At 49.7% G+C, this 19,056-nt stretch overlaps 1 protein-coding gene across 15 annotated transcripts in view; it reads right to left on the bottom strand.

Moving 5' to 3' along the window:
* The window catches only part of arvcfb (ARVCF delta catenin family member b), a 161,162-nt gene that overhangs the window by 6,958 nt on the left and 135,148 nt on the right, over window positions 1-19,056 (bottom strand). For 13 of the 15 annotated variants that reach the window (XM_031570399.2, XM_031570393.2, XM_012815941.3 and 10 more), the window contains 6 exons: window positions 5,893-6,020; window positions 4,134-4,284; window positions 3,736-3,928; window positions 2,662-2,773; window positions 2,194-2,284; window positions 1,124-1,177 (listed from right to left, as the gene is read on the bottom strand). In XM_031570399.2, coding sequence (XP_031426259.1) covers window positions 1,124-1,177; window positions 2,194-2,284; window positions 2,662-2,773; window positions 3,736-3,928; window positions 4,134-4,284; window positions 5,893-6,020 — 729 coding nt within the window. The remainder of the gene's footprint in view (window positions 1-1,123; window positions 1,178-2,193; window positions 2,285-2,661; window positions 2,774-3,735; window positions 3,929-4,133; window positions 4,285-5,892; window positions 6,021-19,056) is intronic. The other 2 variants (XM_042708236.1, XM_031570398.2) reach the window with 1 other exon arrangement.

The following is a 19,056-nucleotide window of genomic DNA, read 5'->3' as shown; positions in this document are numbered from 1 at the left end:
ATTGGCTATGCAGATAGAATAGTACGTGCAAATCATGTAAATGTATCTAGGTATATAATGTGTGTGTGTGTGTGTGTAGGTCTGTGTGGATGCATGCCCCATGCTTGAGCGGGTATATCTAAGCGCTGGGGTTCGACGCTCGCCACCCTCTCTCCCCAGCACTGACGCTGGCACTTCCTCTGCCTAATTCAGAGGCCTGGTGCACACTGGGAAACAAGTGGGTGTGACCACCAGGCCTGGCAGCAATGCGCACACACAGACACACACACACACAACACCCAGCATGAGGCTGCTCTGATCAGCAGAGTTGCGTCTGCATGCCGACAGCCTCCCGACAGCCCGCTGTGCTGACCTCCATCTAAAGCACAGCACCACACTCCCAGACAGGGAGGGACAGTCCATGCTCGGAAAGCCAAAAGCCCTCGCCAAAAGCCCTCCGCTTTTGCTAATCATGCTAACCAAGGTAGCACGAGCTGTACGCATTCATGGACATCATCTTGGAGGGTTCATGGGGGAACTAAACACATAGAATATTTACTCTCTGAACCTGAAAATGTTTAACCCCATATGCTACGCTTGGGCCTCTAGGACAGAAATAGTGATAGGGACTTCAGTAATGTATGGGGGCTTAATGCTGTAGGTAGGGGGGAGAAGGAACCAATGATGGTTCTAGAGGAGAGAGAGGCTGGTAGCTCTTTACCCGTGTTTAGATTAAGAGCATGACACTTCCAGTCAGGGTTTACTGTTTCTGAATGCGAGTGCCTACACTAACTCCAAAAAAACTCTTGACAAAAAGAGGGGTCTTGCAGACAGCATCTGAGATTCTACATAGATGCTCATGTAGTGTTAGAATGGCTACACTTTACAAATAAAACGAGGAAAAAAATTAAAACATGAGTGAGGTTAGTAAGAAATCACTTGTCAGCAAAATCATTCCCACAACCGCATTCAACATGTTTGCAAAGACTCCTACAAGATTACTGTAAGTGACTGATTACTGGCAAGTGATGGATTATTTGGGTGAGTTGGACTATTTGTGTTCCACATTTCAACACAGATTAAGAGTTAACGTCCCGTGTGCATGTAGAGTTCCTTATCTGATCATGCAAGCGTTCTGTCTTACCTGGACCCAGCTCGTCCAGAGGTATCATATCACCACTGCCACATTTCTTGTTGCCTGCAAAGCATTTACACGCTGATTTTTTCAATTGCAACGCACATGAGAGAACACGAGATGGCTGTTTGAGCTTGAATGCAGATGCTTTCAGGCGGCAAGTTATATATAGACCACATTTCCCAGCTATCAACCACCTCCACACTCCCTTGTAGGCAAAGCTGCAAATGGGTGGGAATGACAGCTGAGCACAATACATACCCAATGTATGGTATTAGGGAAAGGGGGAAGGGAAATCAAATAAAACCAAACATAAATGTCAAGTGGTGCCTGTCATGCTCGACACTCCTCTCTCAATGAGATGTTTTCATGGGCAGAGAGCTAGCAGCCGATCGAGACCAAAGACCGATGTCTGCCATTAGGCTCCCCCCCCCCCCCCCCCTCGCACAGACACTTACAGCTCGCGTAAGAAGCTGCGGAAAGCTTGAATGAGTGATGTGCAGACAACAGTGTAGGTGTATTTGGAGGGGCGTTCGGATCTACGGCCTTCCTTGCAATGCTTCTGCTGCTTTTCTCAACACAGAACACAGCGGAGAGCAGTGAGAGGGGGGGTGGGGGGCGGGGGCAACCAGGCGGTCTGGCGGAGAGATGGAGGGCGAGGGCAGAAAGGGTGGCGCGCGCGCACACACACACTCATCTTAGCGAGACGGCCACCGGGGGGAGCGAGGAAGACGTGCAGAACGTGGCAGAAGAAGCTTCCTCCTAACAGTTTTCCCCCCCAACAACCCACTCCCTCCTGCCATCCTCCCGCTCACACACACTCTCCACTCCCCTGGGTCCAGACCCTATCCCCCTCTGAGGCACACAACCTGCCAGGAAGAGGCTGCTGGGGGTGGGGGGGGGAGAGAAAGAGAAAAAGAGAGAAAGAGAGAGAGAGAGAGAGAGAGAGAGAGAGAGAGAGAGAGAGAGAGAGAGAGAAGAAATAGCAAGAAAGACAGGCAGAGGCAGACAGGCAGACAGCAGCCCCTCCAGCTCCCCATGTGACCTCTCCTCCTCCTGGCTTAGACTCAGACACTAACCTTGGTTTTTCTCCATCAGGGGCAGGGTTGTGTCGTCGTAGCCGGGCTTGCCGCCCTTGGAGCCCTTGGGAACGCCAGCCGCCGTGGGCTGCTACAACACACAGAGGAGAGGAGAATGGAGGAATGAGAGGAGAGGAGAGAAGGCCTGAGAGGAAGGTTCAAAGCATTGATGTCAAGTGCTGCTGGAGGCACCAGCAACTGTACAAGTTTCTAAACTTGCCATAGGGTGCATGATGGAGGGGGGGGGGGGGGGGGGGTATGCTACATATGCTTTCATCCCATGTTTCTTGCCTTATAGACGTTCCCAAGACATCCTCCACACACACACACACACACACACACACACACACACACACACACACACACACACACACACACACACACACACACACACACACACACACACACAAACTTTTCCCTCTCAAAGCTGTGTGCCGCCAGAGGGCCCAGGTCTCCAGAGATCCCTACCTGGAAGTGGGTCTTGTTCCAGCCATCCTTGGTCAGGGCGTTCCGCAGATCCTTGTAGCTCCAAACGGTCTGCAGCACGTGGGAGGCAGCCTTGTTCTCCCGTGGGGACTGGCTGCATGGGTGAAGAGTGGGAGAGAGATTAGAAAGAGAGTGAAAGAGGAGAGAAAGAAAGAAAGAGAGTGAAAGAGAGAAAGATGAGTGCTGCAGAGGCTCATAGAGAAAGCATTTGCCCATTGCCACCAGTAGGTCCTCAGGTGCTCACATCCTGATTTCCCAGTATCCTTAGAGTCTGTTCATCTATTTTACCCTTTATCATTCAGAGTGGATCTCATGAACACGAGAGAATGTTAATTTTTTTTCCGTGAAGTGATAAAAAAAAAATGAAAGCTTGAAAATGCCAGTGCTGAAAAACAAGAAAAAAAACATGTCCGATGTGATGCGACTGCCGAGCTCTATTAAGCGGTCTGGTTGAGAATGGCTGCGGGGCGGTGATTAATAACACTGCTTTAAATGAGGTCGATGGGGGGAAATGAATAGGACCGTGTGATTCAAACCACCTCATATCCTCTGGTGGTGGCCATTAACAAGGCAGACTGGCCGCTGGTCTCGGCATCCAACACCTTTAACTGGCCTAAAATGCAGCTCCGCCAAACGAGACCACCCACAGAGTCTAACCTTGACCAGGAGTTGCAGTCTCATACATTTATTTAAAATGGCTCCTTTGAAGGTGCTGTGTGAGGCTGGCAACATCAAACTTTGGGCATATATTACATCCATAATTATGCTCCACACATTTTGTTGGGGTTTCAACCCGGCATTTGAGCAGGCACATAAAATGCCTTTTAAGCAATGGAGTTGAGTCTAGACGGCTCTCATACGTGCTTCTTGCCTTCATGTAATTCTTGCATCATTTCATTCCCTTTTACCTTACACTTTCCCAACTGGTCAAGCACGTATGGGACAGCGATGCTTACCAATGTGGTCTGGCTCTACCAAGCAACCCTAACCCTGCCTGGTTGAGTGAGAACTGAACCCCTTGGGCCATCATGAACCCCCAGTGCTGTGACACAGTACCTCGTCCTGTTAATGGCCACCAGCTTCTCGATAGCCTGCGCCGTGATGAGTGAGCGGGCATTCTCCGAGCTGTCTGTCACGATCTCGTGGATGGTGTTGAGGATGGCCACCACCGTGTCCTCCTCCAGGTTCTTGGCTGGTCGCTGTTGGCCACTGGGCAGGTTGCTGACTAGGTCCCTCATGGCGTAACTCCCTGCACGAGTATGAGAAAAATGACTCCACGGGAAGAGTATGCCTCAGCAACGCTAATAGTAGCCTGAGGCCATCATTGCGATGATGGTTATTTGTAGCATGCTAGTAGCACGATAGAAGCCACGATAAACAAAATTAGACTGGCAATTCTGTTTGATTGGCTAAAAATGATCTTGATGGGGGGGGGGGCTTGTGGCTGCTCTTACCTATAAGGTCTTTGTTCCGGCGGTCGATGGACAGGTTACGCAGTGCAATGGCCACTGCCCTCACTACCTTGTCGGAGTCGGAGCGGAGAAGCTCCACCAGGATGGGCAGGCCTTTCTCCTTGCGGACTGTGGCACGGATGTAGTTAGACCACTGCAGAGAGAAAGAGAGGGGAAGAAGGCTTGTTCTTGAGGGATGAATACTCACACTAATCTTGGCGTATATTAAAAAGAAAATTCAGAAAAAAATACATTAATACAAAAATAAATTGAGAAAAAAAAAATCCCAGACAGCTTGAGCTGTGGTCGAATTGCCTCAATGCTTCTCCATTCCAAAAATGACTCTTTGGTAAATAATGTAATTTGTCTCTATTAAACTTCAATGGATTCTCCTCTCTTCTCTCTGGAACACAAAACATTTACATTTGACATGAAAGAGCTCTTCAGATGGGCTCGGGGCCCCAGAGAAGTAATTAAGCTCACACAGTACCTCCTCATCAACACCAGGGGGCAGCAGCAGGCCACCGGGCCTTTAATCCTCCCCGCCACCCTCCCCTCAGCACAGCGGAGGATGAAAAGGCATTTGCAAAAAGCTCTCAAATCCTCTTACGGACCAAAGACACAATATGTCCATCTCCCAAGCCGGCGGCGGGTTGTGATGGGCTAGCCTAGTGGCTCTGGGACCCCAGTGTGTGGCCAAGCATTCAGATCAGCCGCCGCTAAGGCCCTGTGATCTCCAAGACAAGCGCATGTTTATGCATAGCAACACGTCAACTTCACCTAGAAACTGGCGCTGCCATGTAAGCTGTTCTGTCAGGCAAGCGGGGGGGGGGGGGGGTATGGGGTGGAGATGTGGGTCCACTGTATACTGCCACTGCTGCCACCAGAGGAAACACTAGAGAAAGCTAACGTTTAGAAAGAAGCACTGCCTCTCAGATGACACCCCATAATTTAACATAATGCTTGATCCCCGGGCTTGAGCTGTCTGCCATGTAGTTTGCTCTTTGCGCGAGGGGAGAGGAGGGAGGGAGGGAGGGAGGGGGCGGGGGGTCCGGGAGTAATGGGGAGGGCAGCTGCTTTAAGTGTTTGGACATGCGTCAGAGATAAGAACGGGAGATGTTCTGCTTGCCAGGGGGACTTTTATGAAGACGAATGGTGAGAGCGGCGAACGTGCCTCTGGTAGCAATCAGGCCCTGGGTTGTGTCAGACGCCCTCTTAAGCCCTCGTGTAGCGTGGCAAAGAGCTGACGCCTGAGATGCTGCAGAGACCCGCTGACGAGCACTGACCACACCATCCCATAAAGCCTCCCTCCTGTGTGCGTAGGGGTCGGGGGTGGTGGTGGTGGGGGGTTGACTCCCTATGCCAGAAACTCCATGGGGGTTAGAAGCTTTCGCTATAAGCACCCTCTTTGCGGGTATGGGGCTGACCTCATCTCATAAGCCTCCCCTGTGATAGCTCTCTGCTCACTATCCCACAATCCCCTGGGCTGGGCGAAGGACTCCACACTACTTCATCCATGCCACTGTGTGCCTCTGGGAGTCTTCACTGTCAGCCCCCCTGTGTAATGAGTGGATGTAAGTCTGTGTGTGTCTGTGTGTGAGTGTGCCTGTGTGTGTGCATGTATGTAGGTAGGTGTGTGTGAGAGAGTGTGTGTATATGTGTGAATATGTGTATGCACAGTATGTGTGTGTGTGTGTGTGTGTGTGTGTGTATGTGTGTGTGTGTGTATGTGTGTGTGTGTGTGTGTGTGTGTGTGACTCACAGTCCACTGTCCAGCGCTGAGGTTCTGCAGAGCTCCAGCGGCGGCCTCCAGTGTGTTGTAGTTCTGGCTCTCGGTGAGCAGAGACAGGTAGAGCCGCACCACCTCCGGCTGGTACAGCAGCTCAAAGCCTGCGGGGAGACAAAATGGAGACACACCGTCAGCAATGCCCAACAATGCGCTCTCTGTCCCTGCATACTGCATACAGTGGAACCCCCTATCTATTTAACGCTACTGTGCATTGCTGCTCATTCTCTTTCCACTATCATCTATCCATCTATGGTCTTGGTCCTCTATCAATCAGAATATATCAATCTAACAGCACCTGCTGAACCCCTGTTATATTTCTCACATCTGTCAAAACCCAAGTCCATTATTCATGCAACAACATGGACTACGACGCGCTTTTGAGAAACTCACTTTCTCTGTATTCCAATGGGAACATATGCACACCACTCGCTGCATGCTAAAATGCACACATTATTGTGGCAAAGAACAGAGGTTATGTCCATATAATCTGCTTTGACAATATCCACGCCATTAACGCACAATTCAGGGCACCACTCCGGGTGTTACTCACTAACGAGACTCAGCGCATCTTTTATTCTCCGTAAATAAATAGCATTGATGTTTATCGGGTGATTTCTTCGCTCCCGCTCCGGTGATTCCCATCTGTTAGCACGCAGCCTGAAGAAGCAATTTGAGGAGAATTTATGTATGATTATCGGCACGCAAACGCGAAACGTAAAAACACCAGAGAACAGCGCCCTCTCGCTCTGTATGCGTGGACATGCTAGGCGACGGCGAGAGAGGGGATAACTTCGACTGAAATCCGAGGACTTAATGACTGGCTTTGTTAATTTCTGGTGCCCAAGCACCCCTTCTCATCTTTGCCAATTTAATCAATGAATGCAGTCAGATGACTCTGTCCTTCCTCTCCCGCTCTCTTTCTTTCTCTCTCTCTCTCCCTCTCGTGTGTGTGTGTGTGTGTGTGTGTGTGTGTGTGTGTGTGTGTGTGAGAAAGAGAGTCTGTGGAGGGATGCCTTGGCACCGACACTGGCACTCTGCATTCCCTGTGAGCGCGCACACATGCTGTGCCCTGGCAGCCGTACTGAGGCATCTCCACAAACAAGAGGAAAGGACCCCCAGGCTTAACTGAGAGAGAGAGAGATAGATAGATAGATAGAGAGAGAATTAAGAAAGAAGTCTTTGGCTCGCTCTCCATCTCAACGCCTCCTGAAGCGACAAGGTGAGACAGACTGACGGGGTCAAACTTGCTGTGGAACAGTCACGGTCCATCACTCCAACAGAGCACAGAGGGGGACGGGGACGGGGACGGGACGGGGACGGGGACGGGACGGGGACAGGGGTGGGTGTTTTGCTGGTGGTGATATTATGCCATTTACAGAGCCTCTAGGCCTCAAGGAAGACATTCCTGATATCGGTTTTACAAATCTGTATTACTGTCATGACACAACTTCCGATGTTTTGTCACCGAAGAAGAATATAAAATACAAGATGGAATATATATTAAGACGCGGGGTCGTTGTCGCCCCGCGGCGTTCCTCAAAGAGAGATCAGTATCGCTCACTGGATTATTCCTCTGGCAGTGCCATCGATCTGGGGAAAACATCTGAGGCGAAAGTTTATCATTGTGTCCGCTCAGAGTGGCGCAGCAGTCAATCTCGCCGTGATGCAAGTGTAATTACATTATCAGCTTTTCACTGGCGCTGGCTGGGGGGTGTATTGAACAACCTTGCTGCTCAAGGTCACACCCCCCTTCCTGCTTTCTCCCTCTATCTCTCTCTCTCACAATCTCTCTCTCACATACACACACACACCATTAGCACCACTTTTATTCCCCAGCCATCTTCTTCTATGTTTAACATGTCAGAATTGTATCTCTTAGTTGTAGCACACTGAGGTTGCAGACCCAGTTAACAATGCAGTGTGAGCATAAGCGTGGCTGACTCATGGAGCACCAACCTGCCTAAATAGATTCCAGGGTTGATGATGTGTCATTGTGTGTGTGTGTGTGTGTGTGTGTGTGTGTGTGTGTGTGTGTGTGTGTGTGTGTGTGTGTGTGTGTGGAAAAGATTTTCTATTACTCACTGTTTTCCATTTTCCATTCCCAAAAGAAAACCCCACACTGAACTGTCTGACCAGAACCAATATATTGACAGAGAAGAGAAGAGGGGAAAAAAAAGAAGACAAAAGAAAGACAAAAAACAAAAGAGGAAACATGGAAGAGCGCAAACCCAGCCCGACCATTTACACATTCTAAATCTGCACCGCGCATTCACGAACAGTGGGCCCAGCACTGCTCTGCATAGTTAAGCTGAGGAGAGCAAGTCTTTATCTATCTGCCCAAACAACTGCCTCCAACTTTCACACACATCCATCCACACAAAAAACCTATTCCAGACCACCATAACACACACATATAGTTTCAGCCTATTCTGCCCGTCCAGGAAATAGGAGGCAAAAAAAAAAAACCTCTTCCTTGAGAGAGGCTGTGAGTTAAAATGGAGGAGAGCCATGACTAGAGGGCTCCACTATCAAAGAGGAGGAACCCACAGAGAGGGAGCTTTGAGTTTGACTTCAAACACGGCGTAAAACAAACAAATTCAGCCTGTGGTAAAGACACGAGTGTCTGCCGCGTCTTTCTGAGCCAGATCTGATACACACTCGGCAAATTAAAGAGCAGAGAGAGGCGGGGGGGGGGGGGGGAGAGGAGGCCACTGACAGATGTTTTATTGTGAAACACTGATGCTCTTTCACGTCCACAATGTCTATGTTCAAGTCCTCTCCCTAGATCCCTGGATATTTGAGACAGACCACTGACATCCAGGAATTTGCCAAACCACTTCAGATCTACTGTATTGAGGCTTGGACTGGCCTCTGCCTTGAGGAGTTATGAAATGGTCCTCTCAAAAGACCAACCCTTCCCCTTAGAGGACGATCAATGCAGGGAGGAAAAACTCCAACTGCTTTAATTTCATTATTTGATTTTTTTTCCTGCTGGGCTGTTTATCGTTGAGCAACTTCTTCTGTCTGAGCAGCCCTCTCTGTCAAACGCTGATGGAGCGTCCGCGACCGCTGGGGTCTCGGCATATGAGTCCCGGCGGACGGATGAGTTTCACTCATTAGAGCGCTTCTGCTCTCTGTCAGCTTGTTAGCAGGAAGCATAAATCCTTGTGGATAATTGGCACATGATATGACGCTGAACCTTGCTCCCTCCGTTCCGCAAGGTGACGCCCAATCCTCTAGTCAGCAGAAGCCTTGGCAAAGAGACTGCATGTATTACAGTCATGGTCCACACACACACACACCCACACCCACACCCACACCCACACCCACACCCACACCCACACACACACACAAAATGTAGTCAGAGTTCATGTAATTAGAATAACATTGTGGGTTTGAGGTAGCTGGGACCTGAAAGCCCACTAGGCGGCCGCCCGCAGACAGAAAACAGCCTGTGCCTATTCTGAATGCACGGGCGCAGAAGGAGCAGAGAGAGAGGGCCCCGTTCACCATCTCAGGGAGCGCCATTCTTCAGCATCAAACACTTCCTGTAGCAACTTTCAAAAACAGCAAGAGTGGGCCGCAGCCGAGTGAAAGTAGGTTAGCAAGCGAGTGAAGTGACACATCCCATCAACAGGCTCATCCATTAGCAATTAAGCTCATTGGCTTGGAGAGACCCCGGCGCTGGTTGATAAGTGGGGGTGTTGTGTTTTGACAAGCCGTAGAATGATAACAAATTAATGTAAAATTTCTCCCTTCCTTCTAGCTGCACGCACTCTCTCTCTCTCTCTCTTTCCCTATCTCTCTTTCCCTCTCTCTCTCCATATCTCCACTCATACACCACTCAACACTGATTGCCTAATGTAAACAAATGGGTTTTTGTCAAACAAAGTTTTCATCAATAAAGCCCAACCGGGAGTGACTGAACTTTCCCACTTGTCTTTCATTCCTATAGGATACAAATCCCCCAGCGGACCCATAACAACTGTTGTGTATGAGATGTGGCCTAAGGTCGTGAGAGGCAGCATACATTTCAGCAGTTCAGAGACCAGTGTTCCAGGAACTGTAATGCTGGGCCAAACTGGGCCTCTATAAGGGATACAATCTAAATAAACAATGGCGCTCAAACTGTGGTTTTTCCAACGGTCATACGATCTATGGTCCAAATAGAGACCACATGTTGTTTAACCTCCCACGCAACCCTCCGCGGACAAACGTGTGTTTGTGTGTGTGTGTGTGTGTGTGTGTGTGTGTGTGTGTGTGTGTGTGTGTGTGTGTGTATATGTGTGTGTGTATGTGTGTATGTGTGTGTGTGTGTGTGTGTGTGTGTGTGTGTGTGTGTGTGTGTGTGTGTGTGTGGTGTGTGGTGTGTGGTGTGTGTGAATATTTGTTCATGTCTCAATTCTGCATTTCAGTGGTTGACAGAAAAAACCAACACCTGGAACGTTAACAGTTTCTCTCAAACAACGGCACGAATAAAAAAAAAGAAACAAGAACCACAGAGAATAAAAACAGAGAGCCTACGCTTGAACTGCAGATACCACGGAGTGGAAAAAAAATAAATTAAAAAAAAACGGCTGACCGAACGAGGGGAGGGTAAAAAAAAAAAAAAGAACGAATGGTGCTCCAGTCACTGTGCATACTGATGAAGAAGAGGAGGAGGAGGAGGAGGAGATTCTCTCTCATCTCACCCTCAGGCACGGTCACACAGGGAGCAGTCGGAGCTGTCAATCAAACGTGGCTATTCATCTGCAACAGGAGAGGCTATGCGGACGGCTGGGTTGTGCTTATGCCCTTCCTCACTCACTCCTTCACTGACCATTCCTCCTTTTCTCTCTCCCTCTCTCTCTCTCTCTTGCTCCCCCCCCCCCCCCCCCCCCCCCGCTACAGTGAGTTTTCTGGACAGCTCCAGTGAGTGGCAGCCTGCAGCGCTCGCAGGCAGCTCTGGCTGTGAGGAGTGTGTTGGCAGTTGGCAGGTCCAGGGCCCCCGGTAACACTTCATCTCTGGACACAATCACACCACAGTGAGAACAGCCACAGGAAGAAGGTGAGATCAGCAGACCATGGGAGGTGGTGGACAGAGAGTGACAGAAAGAGAGAGTGAGAGAGGGAGAGGGAGAGGGAGAGAGAGAGAGAGTGAGAGAGAAAGTACTTTCTTCCTCTTTTACTTCTCATTTCATGTTATTTTCTCTGTGTTTCTGTCTGTGCCATCATAAGCCACAACCCCAGTGGTTGGGGCTTAACGGGGCACATTCAGACAGTCAAAAGGAGCTGGAGTGATGCTTGAAGGCTGGAAAGCTCGCTGTCCACAGAGGTAAGCCAGGTTTTAGCGACTGCGGCCGCTTGTTGCAGGCCAGCGCCTGACGCGGGGGGCAAAAGGCAGGAGTTCCGGCCGGTGTGTTTAATGTGCGAGTGGAGCTAATGAGGTCCCGCTGAGGCGGTCGTGAGCGGAACGCTATGGGCATGAGAGGGGGTGGGGGGAACTGTCACCGGCCGCTGGGGGAGGCCGGCCTGCTTCCGACTCCTCCTCAATAGCACTCATTGTGCACTTGTCACAAACACTTCAAATAGTTTTTATTTCATCCCCCCTCCCGATTGCTCCCCCACCCTTTTGAGGAAGCTCTCTCTCTCTCTCCATTTACCTCCTGTCTCCACTGTCAGTTGAAGATGAGGGGAAGGGGGGGGGACTTTCCCCCCGTTTTGGAAAAGTCTTCCTCTTCTTACTTCAGCTCACTGGTGTGTGATGTTGGCGGTGGTTGACCAGCACCTGCGTGACTGTGGACCTAAAACGGTCTCTTGCTGTCGGCAACAACAGGAACAATGTGGTGCATGTGTTTGTTTTCTGTCTATGCACACTCACACAAAAAAGACTGAAAAAAATAGATCTCACTCAAGCCCACGGGGTGAGGGGATGTGCGTGTTTATTTGAAACGGAAGCCTCGCCAAGAAATAATCTCCCGCAGCTGTAACCTCCACCTTTTTCTAAGGAGGCATTTTTGAAGGAGTCCTTGTCGGGGATGGAATGCGTTAGCAGTGAGCAATAGCAGAGATCGATTCCCAATCAAAGCTCGGTGCCAGAGACTGAGGAAATCAAGGCCGGAGGGGCCGTTAGTTCATCTCGGAGGATGAGCAACAAAGAAAATTATAAAAAAATTCTTGAACAGGATACTTTCGGCAGCGAGTGGCACCAGCGCAATTCAATAAGGTCATTTGGAAGTACTCCACAATGTGCTCACCTCTCCCATGTAGCCAGCATCCCCCCTACCTCTCCCCTGATATAAGGAGGACATGGTGTTTTTATTGGAGCCTGGGAGTCCCCGCCGTGCCCAAAATGCCCCCTCAGAGAGCAGCGGCAATGTGCATGTTAATGTTTGGACAAGCCCGAGTCCAATACAGTACATTTAGATGCATATCTGCCGCTGCGGGGATTGTAATGTAATTACGCAGCGACAGATAAAGCCGTTCGGGTGGTGGTTGCGCAGGCGTGTGTGTGTGTGTGTGTGTGTGTGTGTGTGTGTGTGTGTGTGTGTGTGTGTGTATGTAGTGGGGGGGGGGGTTCTGGGTTCATCTGTTTGTTATCGCAGAACCCCGCTGAGACCTGTACACTCCGCCTGGAGCTGATGGTCAGATGCATGGACAGTCAGACACACACCTCAGAGCGTGTGGCGTTATCCAGCACAGAGCTGCCTCAGCCACAGAGGAGACTGGGGGATTTAACTTGGTATGCAGAAAGCGAAGACAGCGGGGAGTGGTGGTGGTGGTGGGTGGACAGGGGGGCTAGTAAAGAGACGGGAGGAATGGAAATGAAAAGAAGAGAAGAAGAGGAGTAAGGTAGAAGAGAGAGGAGGAGTGTGGCAAGCACCGTACAGAGAGGAGAGGAACATCCGGGCCACACAGAAATAGCATTCGCTGTTCCTGTTACCACAGCAACCACCTTCCATCCACCACACTAACAAAACTCTTCATTAAGGCAACAGGAGAAAGGAAGAGAGAGAGAAGGGGGGGGGGGGGTGAGTGAGCCAAGTGAGCCAAGGCGACAGCGACGAGCTTTAGAGATTCTCAGAGCGTCTCTTCCGCTCACCTATTTATTTTAGGGGGCTCCCCTCGGAGACCGACAAGCCCAAACACAGAGGCTGATGGGCTGTCAAAAGGCACCCTTTGATGCCAATCTGTACCCTTCTGCAAAATCTTGCAACAGCTCGCACCTGTGTCAGGCAATCAGTGACGCTGAGACGGAATGAGCGCCCCGATCTCGCTCTCCGACGTTCGTGCTGGGAGGAGGCTCGTGCTGCCGAGTCTCGCTCCTGGCCTCACCTTGACTGCCTATTCGTGGGCAGGACGTGATTGCCATGAATCATTTCTGCTCACTCTGCCCTGCTGTGAATGGAGAAACCCATGGCACTTTCCGGAAGGGCATGGGGAGACGCTGCTCATGAAAAAAAAAAAAAAGAAACCTGCAAGCTGATGGCGCCGTTCTCTGCCCAGCTGAATGTCACCCCCAAAGTGCCAGTCAATAACAATAACATTCACCATGGAGAACTGCTTAGCAAGGGGAGTCCAACAGGACCGGCAGAACTGCCATTTTAAGCTGGAGGCAGCTGAACACATAACAAAAATGAGCAGGAATGGGGTGTTTTTCGGGTGGTTTACCATCATGAGGAGAGACACTTCCTGGGCACATGAACAAAAATGAGCAGGAATGGGGTGTCTTCATTTTCGCTCCACATTAGGCAGATGGAGAAGCGAAAAACATAAAGACAGAGAGAGGAGAGAGAGAAGAAGAAGAGGAGAAGAAGAAGGAGGTGAGCGGACGAATGAACATGCGGATGAGGCAGGCAGCTGTTGGAGACTTCAAAGCGCCTTGAGAAAAACACATGATCTTTTGTGAAGCACGGGGAGCCGGGATGAATGACAGATTGGGCTGACATCTTGCATGCTCCAGACCGCTACTCTCAGGGGCATCCCCACACACACACACACACACACAAGCCTGAGCCCAAGCGATCCCGGGGAATCCCACCTCCAGCATCAGCATGAGAGGGGGTGCTTTACTGAGGGAGGAGGGGGGTGGGACTCATGGAGACCTTGAAGGCCTGTAGGGACAGATGTTGGAAGGGGGACACTGTCCGCAGGAAGAGGTTGCGGGGGACACAAGGCTGGGTGTGAATAAGGGAGGAGTTGTGGAGCTTCAGGGACAAACGGAAGAGAAAATGCAGGACATTTGACAAAGCTGTTGTGTAGCTGAGATGATGGATACCAAAGCACAGAAGAAATAATCTAGGAAGAGAGAACATTAAGGGAGGTGGTCTCTTTATCTCTCTCTCTCTCTCTGCCTATTTCACTGTGTGTGTGTGTGTGTGTGTGTGTGTGTGTGTGTGTGTGTGTGTGTGTGTGTAGGGATGGATGCGAGAGCGGGTCCGGCTGGCAGGCATCTCTAATGCAGTATGGTGGGTGAGGGATGCCCTTGTGTCGGTGCTCCTGACAGGGCCAATCACTCGCCCCTCCACTTGCAGGGTCACTATGAATAAAGAGGGGGGCCCTCTCAGTCAGGGTGACTCAAGACAGAACCTGCCTGGAACTACTAGCCCCCCCAAACTCTCAATTCAATCTTCATTGCTAGTCTTTGCTCTTTGTCTTTAGTTCCCCCATCACACACGCAGACACACACAAACACACACACACACACACACACACACACACACACACTAGGAATGCCTCATGCCTCATCATCGCTCAAAGGTCCACTGGGCTGCCTGGCACGCTGCCATAAATGACTTATCTCTGAGGGCTGAGGAGAGTGACGGGGGTAACGGGTGGAATTTTCTAGAAGCTATCTAATCTCTGTTTGGAATGACACGATGAACTGCAGTGCTAAGTGATGGCCACATAATGGTGTCTTGATGGTCAAGGGGCAAGGCTGCGTTCAGTTTAGATGGGTGGCGCGGGCGCGGGCGACACATGCTGGGGGGACAAAGGCCTCAGTGAAAATTGAGCATCTGGCTCTCAGATGCATTCTCAATTGGCATGGTAATGTAGCCACGTGAGAGGGACCCTGGACACGTGAGACAATTCTTCCACACTTCGCATCGATCGGAATTGAACATGGCAACCGGAAAACACAAATTATTTGTCAACCAATGGGAAAAACGGAAAGGAGGAATTTCCCAGAGGGTTTTGGGTGAGGATGCAGCAGATTATTGCAGAACATCAGCTCCACTCTGACTGCAGTGCGTTCTATTGCCCTTTTATTAAGCTCACGAGAGCCTGAAAAGAATATAAAGAAAATGGAAAAATAGACCATAAAAATAACACATAAGTCTGCAGTTGAATACATTCTCAAATATCATGGGAAAAACACCCACAGATCCTTGGAGTGCCCTGAAGATCATGCTGACATGCTGCCTCAACATTGAGATCAAGGCACGCAAAAAATCTCTAAATCCCCGGTAGCCCTTCAGGCAGGCATTCTTCAGATTCTTTTTTTTGCCTGAAATGAATAAGACTAGCCCCAAATGAAAAAAGACAAGCACAGCCGGCAACAATCATCATAAGTACCATTACTAAAGTTTGCTCTTCTTCCTCTGTTCTGTTCTGGGCCGCTGCTAGCCATTTGGGTGCTCGAAGCAGAACTGCTTTGTTGTGCTTTGTTTTGACTTTGACCAAGATGATAAATGGGAGGACCGTTTTTGCTGTGTATGCTTGGGACATGGTTGAAGTAATGTGAACCTGATAGTTTACTACATATATTGCACACAACAATATTGCAGTAAACCAAATGGACCTGTGGCTTCATTGAGTTGAGCAGTACTATAGTCATGCTACACTTTGAGGAATGACTAGTTACTAAAGCCACATGTACAGCAGGAAAGACTAGTGTGTGTGTTCATCAGTCTTAGAATAACCCACACACTCACAAACTTAAATACTGGTTAGTGTTAGCTTTTTGACCCATAGACTAGGCTTGTAACATTAAATCTAGCCTGTAAGATATTTAGCTTTATAACATTAGCTAGATAAACTTGGATGTTTCTTGCCTGTTATGTTGTGTAGATAAATGTTCCAGTACTTTAAGAATTAAGAATGTGGCAGAGGACTCAAATCGACTAGCACCTTTACAATTAACGCGTACACTTCCTAGCGACAAACCATCATGATCAACGACTCGCTCATTCAGTGGTCCAAGATTTCCCCCCAAATAGCAAGTGAAAAGGGTAAAAAGGGCGAATAAAAGAGGTCATTTTATTTCACTTGGGGAATCATTTCTGATTGCCCGTCGGACAGGCTGCTGTTACATTTTGGTGGGCTGACGGGAAAACTTGATTGTACCGAGAAGTCAGGTTAGCGATTTTGCAAGCCCTGGAGAGGTTTCATTTTAATGGCTTGTTTACGAAGAAAAAAAAGCCATAAAGCAATGAATTCCGGTGGGCTCTGTGTGACCACCATTGTGACTCTGACCGCACGACTTTCCTATTATTCTCCTCTTAATTAGATTAAAGCGGCTCTTGCAGAAGCAGAAACAATCTTCCTCTGGCACCAGAGGAGAAAACAAAAGCTGTGATGCGAGGGTAAATCTCAGCTAAAATTCCTCCTTGGTAGTTTTAATGCCACGCTGTAATTATTGTCTCAGCCATTACGGCTCTATGGAACGTGGCAGTAAATCATGCATAGAATGGGTGGGTGTGCATTTCTGCAGGGCTGCTGTTATTACTCTGTAATAGCAAAAGGCTCCTCATCATGCTCCCAGGCAGCTTTCAGATGGCCACTACACACCAAAGGCCTGTTTATTCAATACCACAATCATCAACAGAGCCATAAATAAAGACAGAAGAAATGTGCACTTGAGAAAATACAACATGAAAATGAGACCTGCTCGAGGTTTGTGTACACACACACACACACACACACACACACACACACACACACACACACACACACACACACACACGTAATTCACTAATGAGGCTGAACGGTTGTGATACACCACATACCTCCGACACACACCTTTAAACACCCATCCCTGTTCTCACCATGCAAGTGAGGCTTGCCTTTACATATAATTACAGGGGAGTAATGGTGCATACCGTTCACCCGCCATTAGCCGTCCCCCGGCCTCAATTATCACCACTGATACAACTATGACACATTTGCCAATTCGTTACCACTATTTTGCCGAACAGAGGCCCGAACACAAATAGTGCAAATGGTTCACGGTGGCAGCTACTGTTAGAGGTCTGCTGGCCTCCATGTCATTTGCCATTATTTTCCAGAGTGTGATTTTTCTCGGAACGCAGTCTGGTGTCCAGGAGCGAGAGATTATGATTGGCACGCGACAAAGTGAAGGGTGGCACATCGGCTCTCCATCAGAGCTTGGCGTCGCGATGGGTGGCATCCCAACAGCTGGCCTCCACGAGGGGAAATTCATTTTCGCGGCCCCGTATTGGGAACGCTGCCAGTAATGGCAGGAAGTGTGTGTGTGTGTGTGTGTGTGTGTGTGTGTGCACACACCCCGACCCCCCCACCCCTCCAGCCCCCCACCCATTAACCCAACGACCCACTCGTACACACGCTAACAGAGAGAGAGGGAGGGAGAGGGATGCATATGTGCAATCTGAGTGCATTCACTGAGGTTTTGACGCCACGGCTGCAATCAGTCAGATAAGTATAATTTTGATGAGACTTGGAAACACCATCCCGCTCGCCACACACACACACACACAGACACACACAGAGCTCCACGCAAAAGATATCTGGAGACCCATTACTGACGGCTGAGATACGCAACGACTGGCTATAATGCACACGGAGCCCCGGTGTCACGACCACCTAATGAGTTCTACAGAGGGATGGAGGAGAGATGGAGACAGACAGACAGATAGACAGACAGACAGAAAGACAAACAGTTAGACAGACAGAGCTCCGGTCTGGGCTTTATCTAGGAGGTGCTGAGAGAGGGGGGGGGGGAGGCCACCGTGTAGCCACACCAGCCGGTTGGCATCAGCCGGAGTCTTACAGTCCTGTTAAATTTGACGGCTGGGAGAGAAAAGAGAGCGAGAGGGAAAGGGGGAGAGAGAGAGAGAGAGAGAGAGAGAAAGAGAGAGAGGGCGAGTGGGGATTAGTATTTTAGGGTGTGGAGTGTTGGGGGTTGACAGAGTGCTCTGGTTGTATGATGGGAGGAATGAGTCACCCCCCAACCCAGCACACACACACACCCCAACCTCCCTTGCCAGCCTGACAGAGATTTGACGGGAGTGTTAAGGGCCAGGAGCTAGCATTCGCTATCTGGGTGTTACATTCCTCACTGGTGGAGTGGCTCCACAGGGGCCCGGGGGCCACCGCTCTGCTCCAGATCGTGGCAGGGTGGGATCCTTAACCTCTCTCTCTCTCTATCACAGGCATGCATTATTCACCAGCCCTCCGCTCTCACTCGGGGCATGTCGAAGTGTGTGAACGGAGAAAAAAATAGAAAAATTAAATAAACTTTTCCTCTCATTTGAATCATTCTAGAGTGTGTGTTCATCGCTCTGAGACAGAAATGGGAAGAGAGCGTTGTTTTGTTGGAACAAACAAAAACAGAGGGGGGACAAACAAAAATAGAGAAAACCAGAGAAAATGACAGTGAGAGGGAAAAAGCTCTCTGGCCTTTCACATTTAGGAGGTAGGGGAGAGAACTGTGGCCCCAACGACTAAAAATGTAGTCATGGAGACCTTTAGGAATTCCGGGGAATGCGGGTAAGGTGTGTGTGTCTGTGTGTGTGTGTGTGTGTGTGTGTGTGTGTGTGTGTGTGTGTGTGTGTGTGTGTGTGTGTGTGTGTGTGTGTGTGTGTGTGGGGGAGTTGGTTATAAATTGCCACACAAAACAAAGAAGGTGTTTAGCAAAGGGTAAAACTGAGAACTGCACAGTGACTGAGAAAAGCACAGTGTCTGCATGACCACTGTGGGTCAAAGCTCATAGCTCTACATGGCTCTGCCTGATCCCCGCCTTTGGTCAGTCCTACTACACCACACATCCCATCCCAGCTAGTCCGCCACTCTCTGGCTTAGGCGCTGGGTGACACCCGAGCTCAAGCATCTCCGGAGCTGGCTGCCGAACAAAAGCATCTGTCCCTCTCATTAAAACAGGCCCTGCAGCTGGAGGAG

This window comes from Clupea harengus, chromosome 7 (assembly GCF_900700415.2).
Source record: "Clupea harengus chromosome 7, Ch_v2.0.2, whole genome shotgun sequence".
In the NCBI taxonomy this organism is placed as follows: domain Eukaryota; kingdom Metazoa; phylum Chordata; class Actinopteri; order Clupeiformes; family Clupeidae; genus Clupea; species Clupea harengus.
The sequence above is the reverse complement of the archived record's forward strand: the minus strand, read 5'-3'. Positions and strand labels throughout refer to the sequence as shown.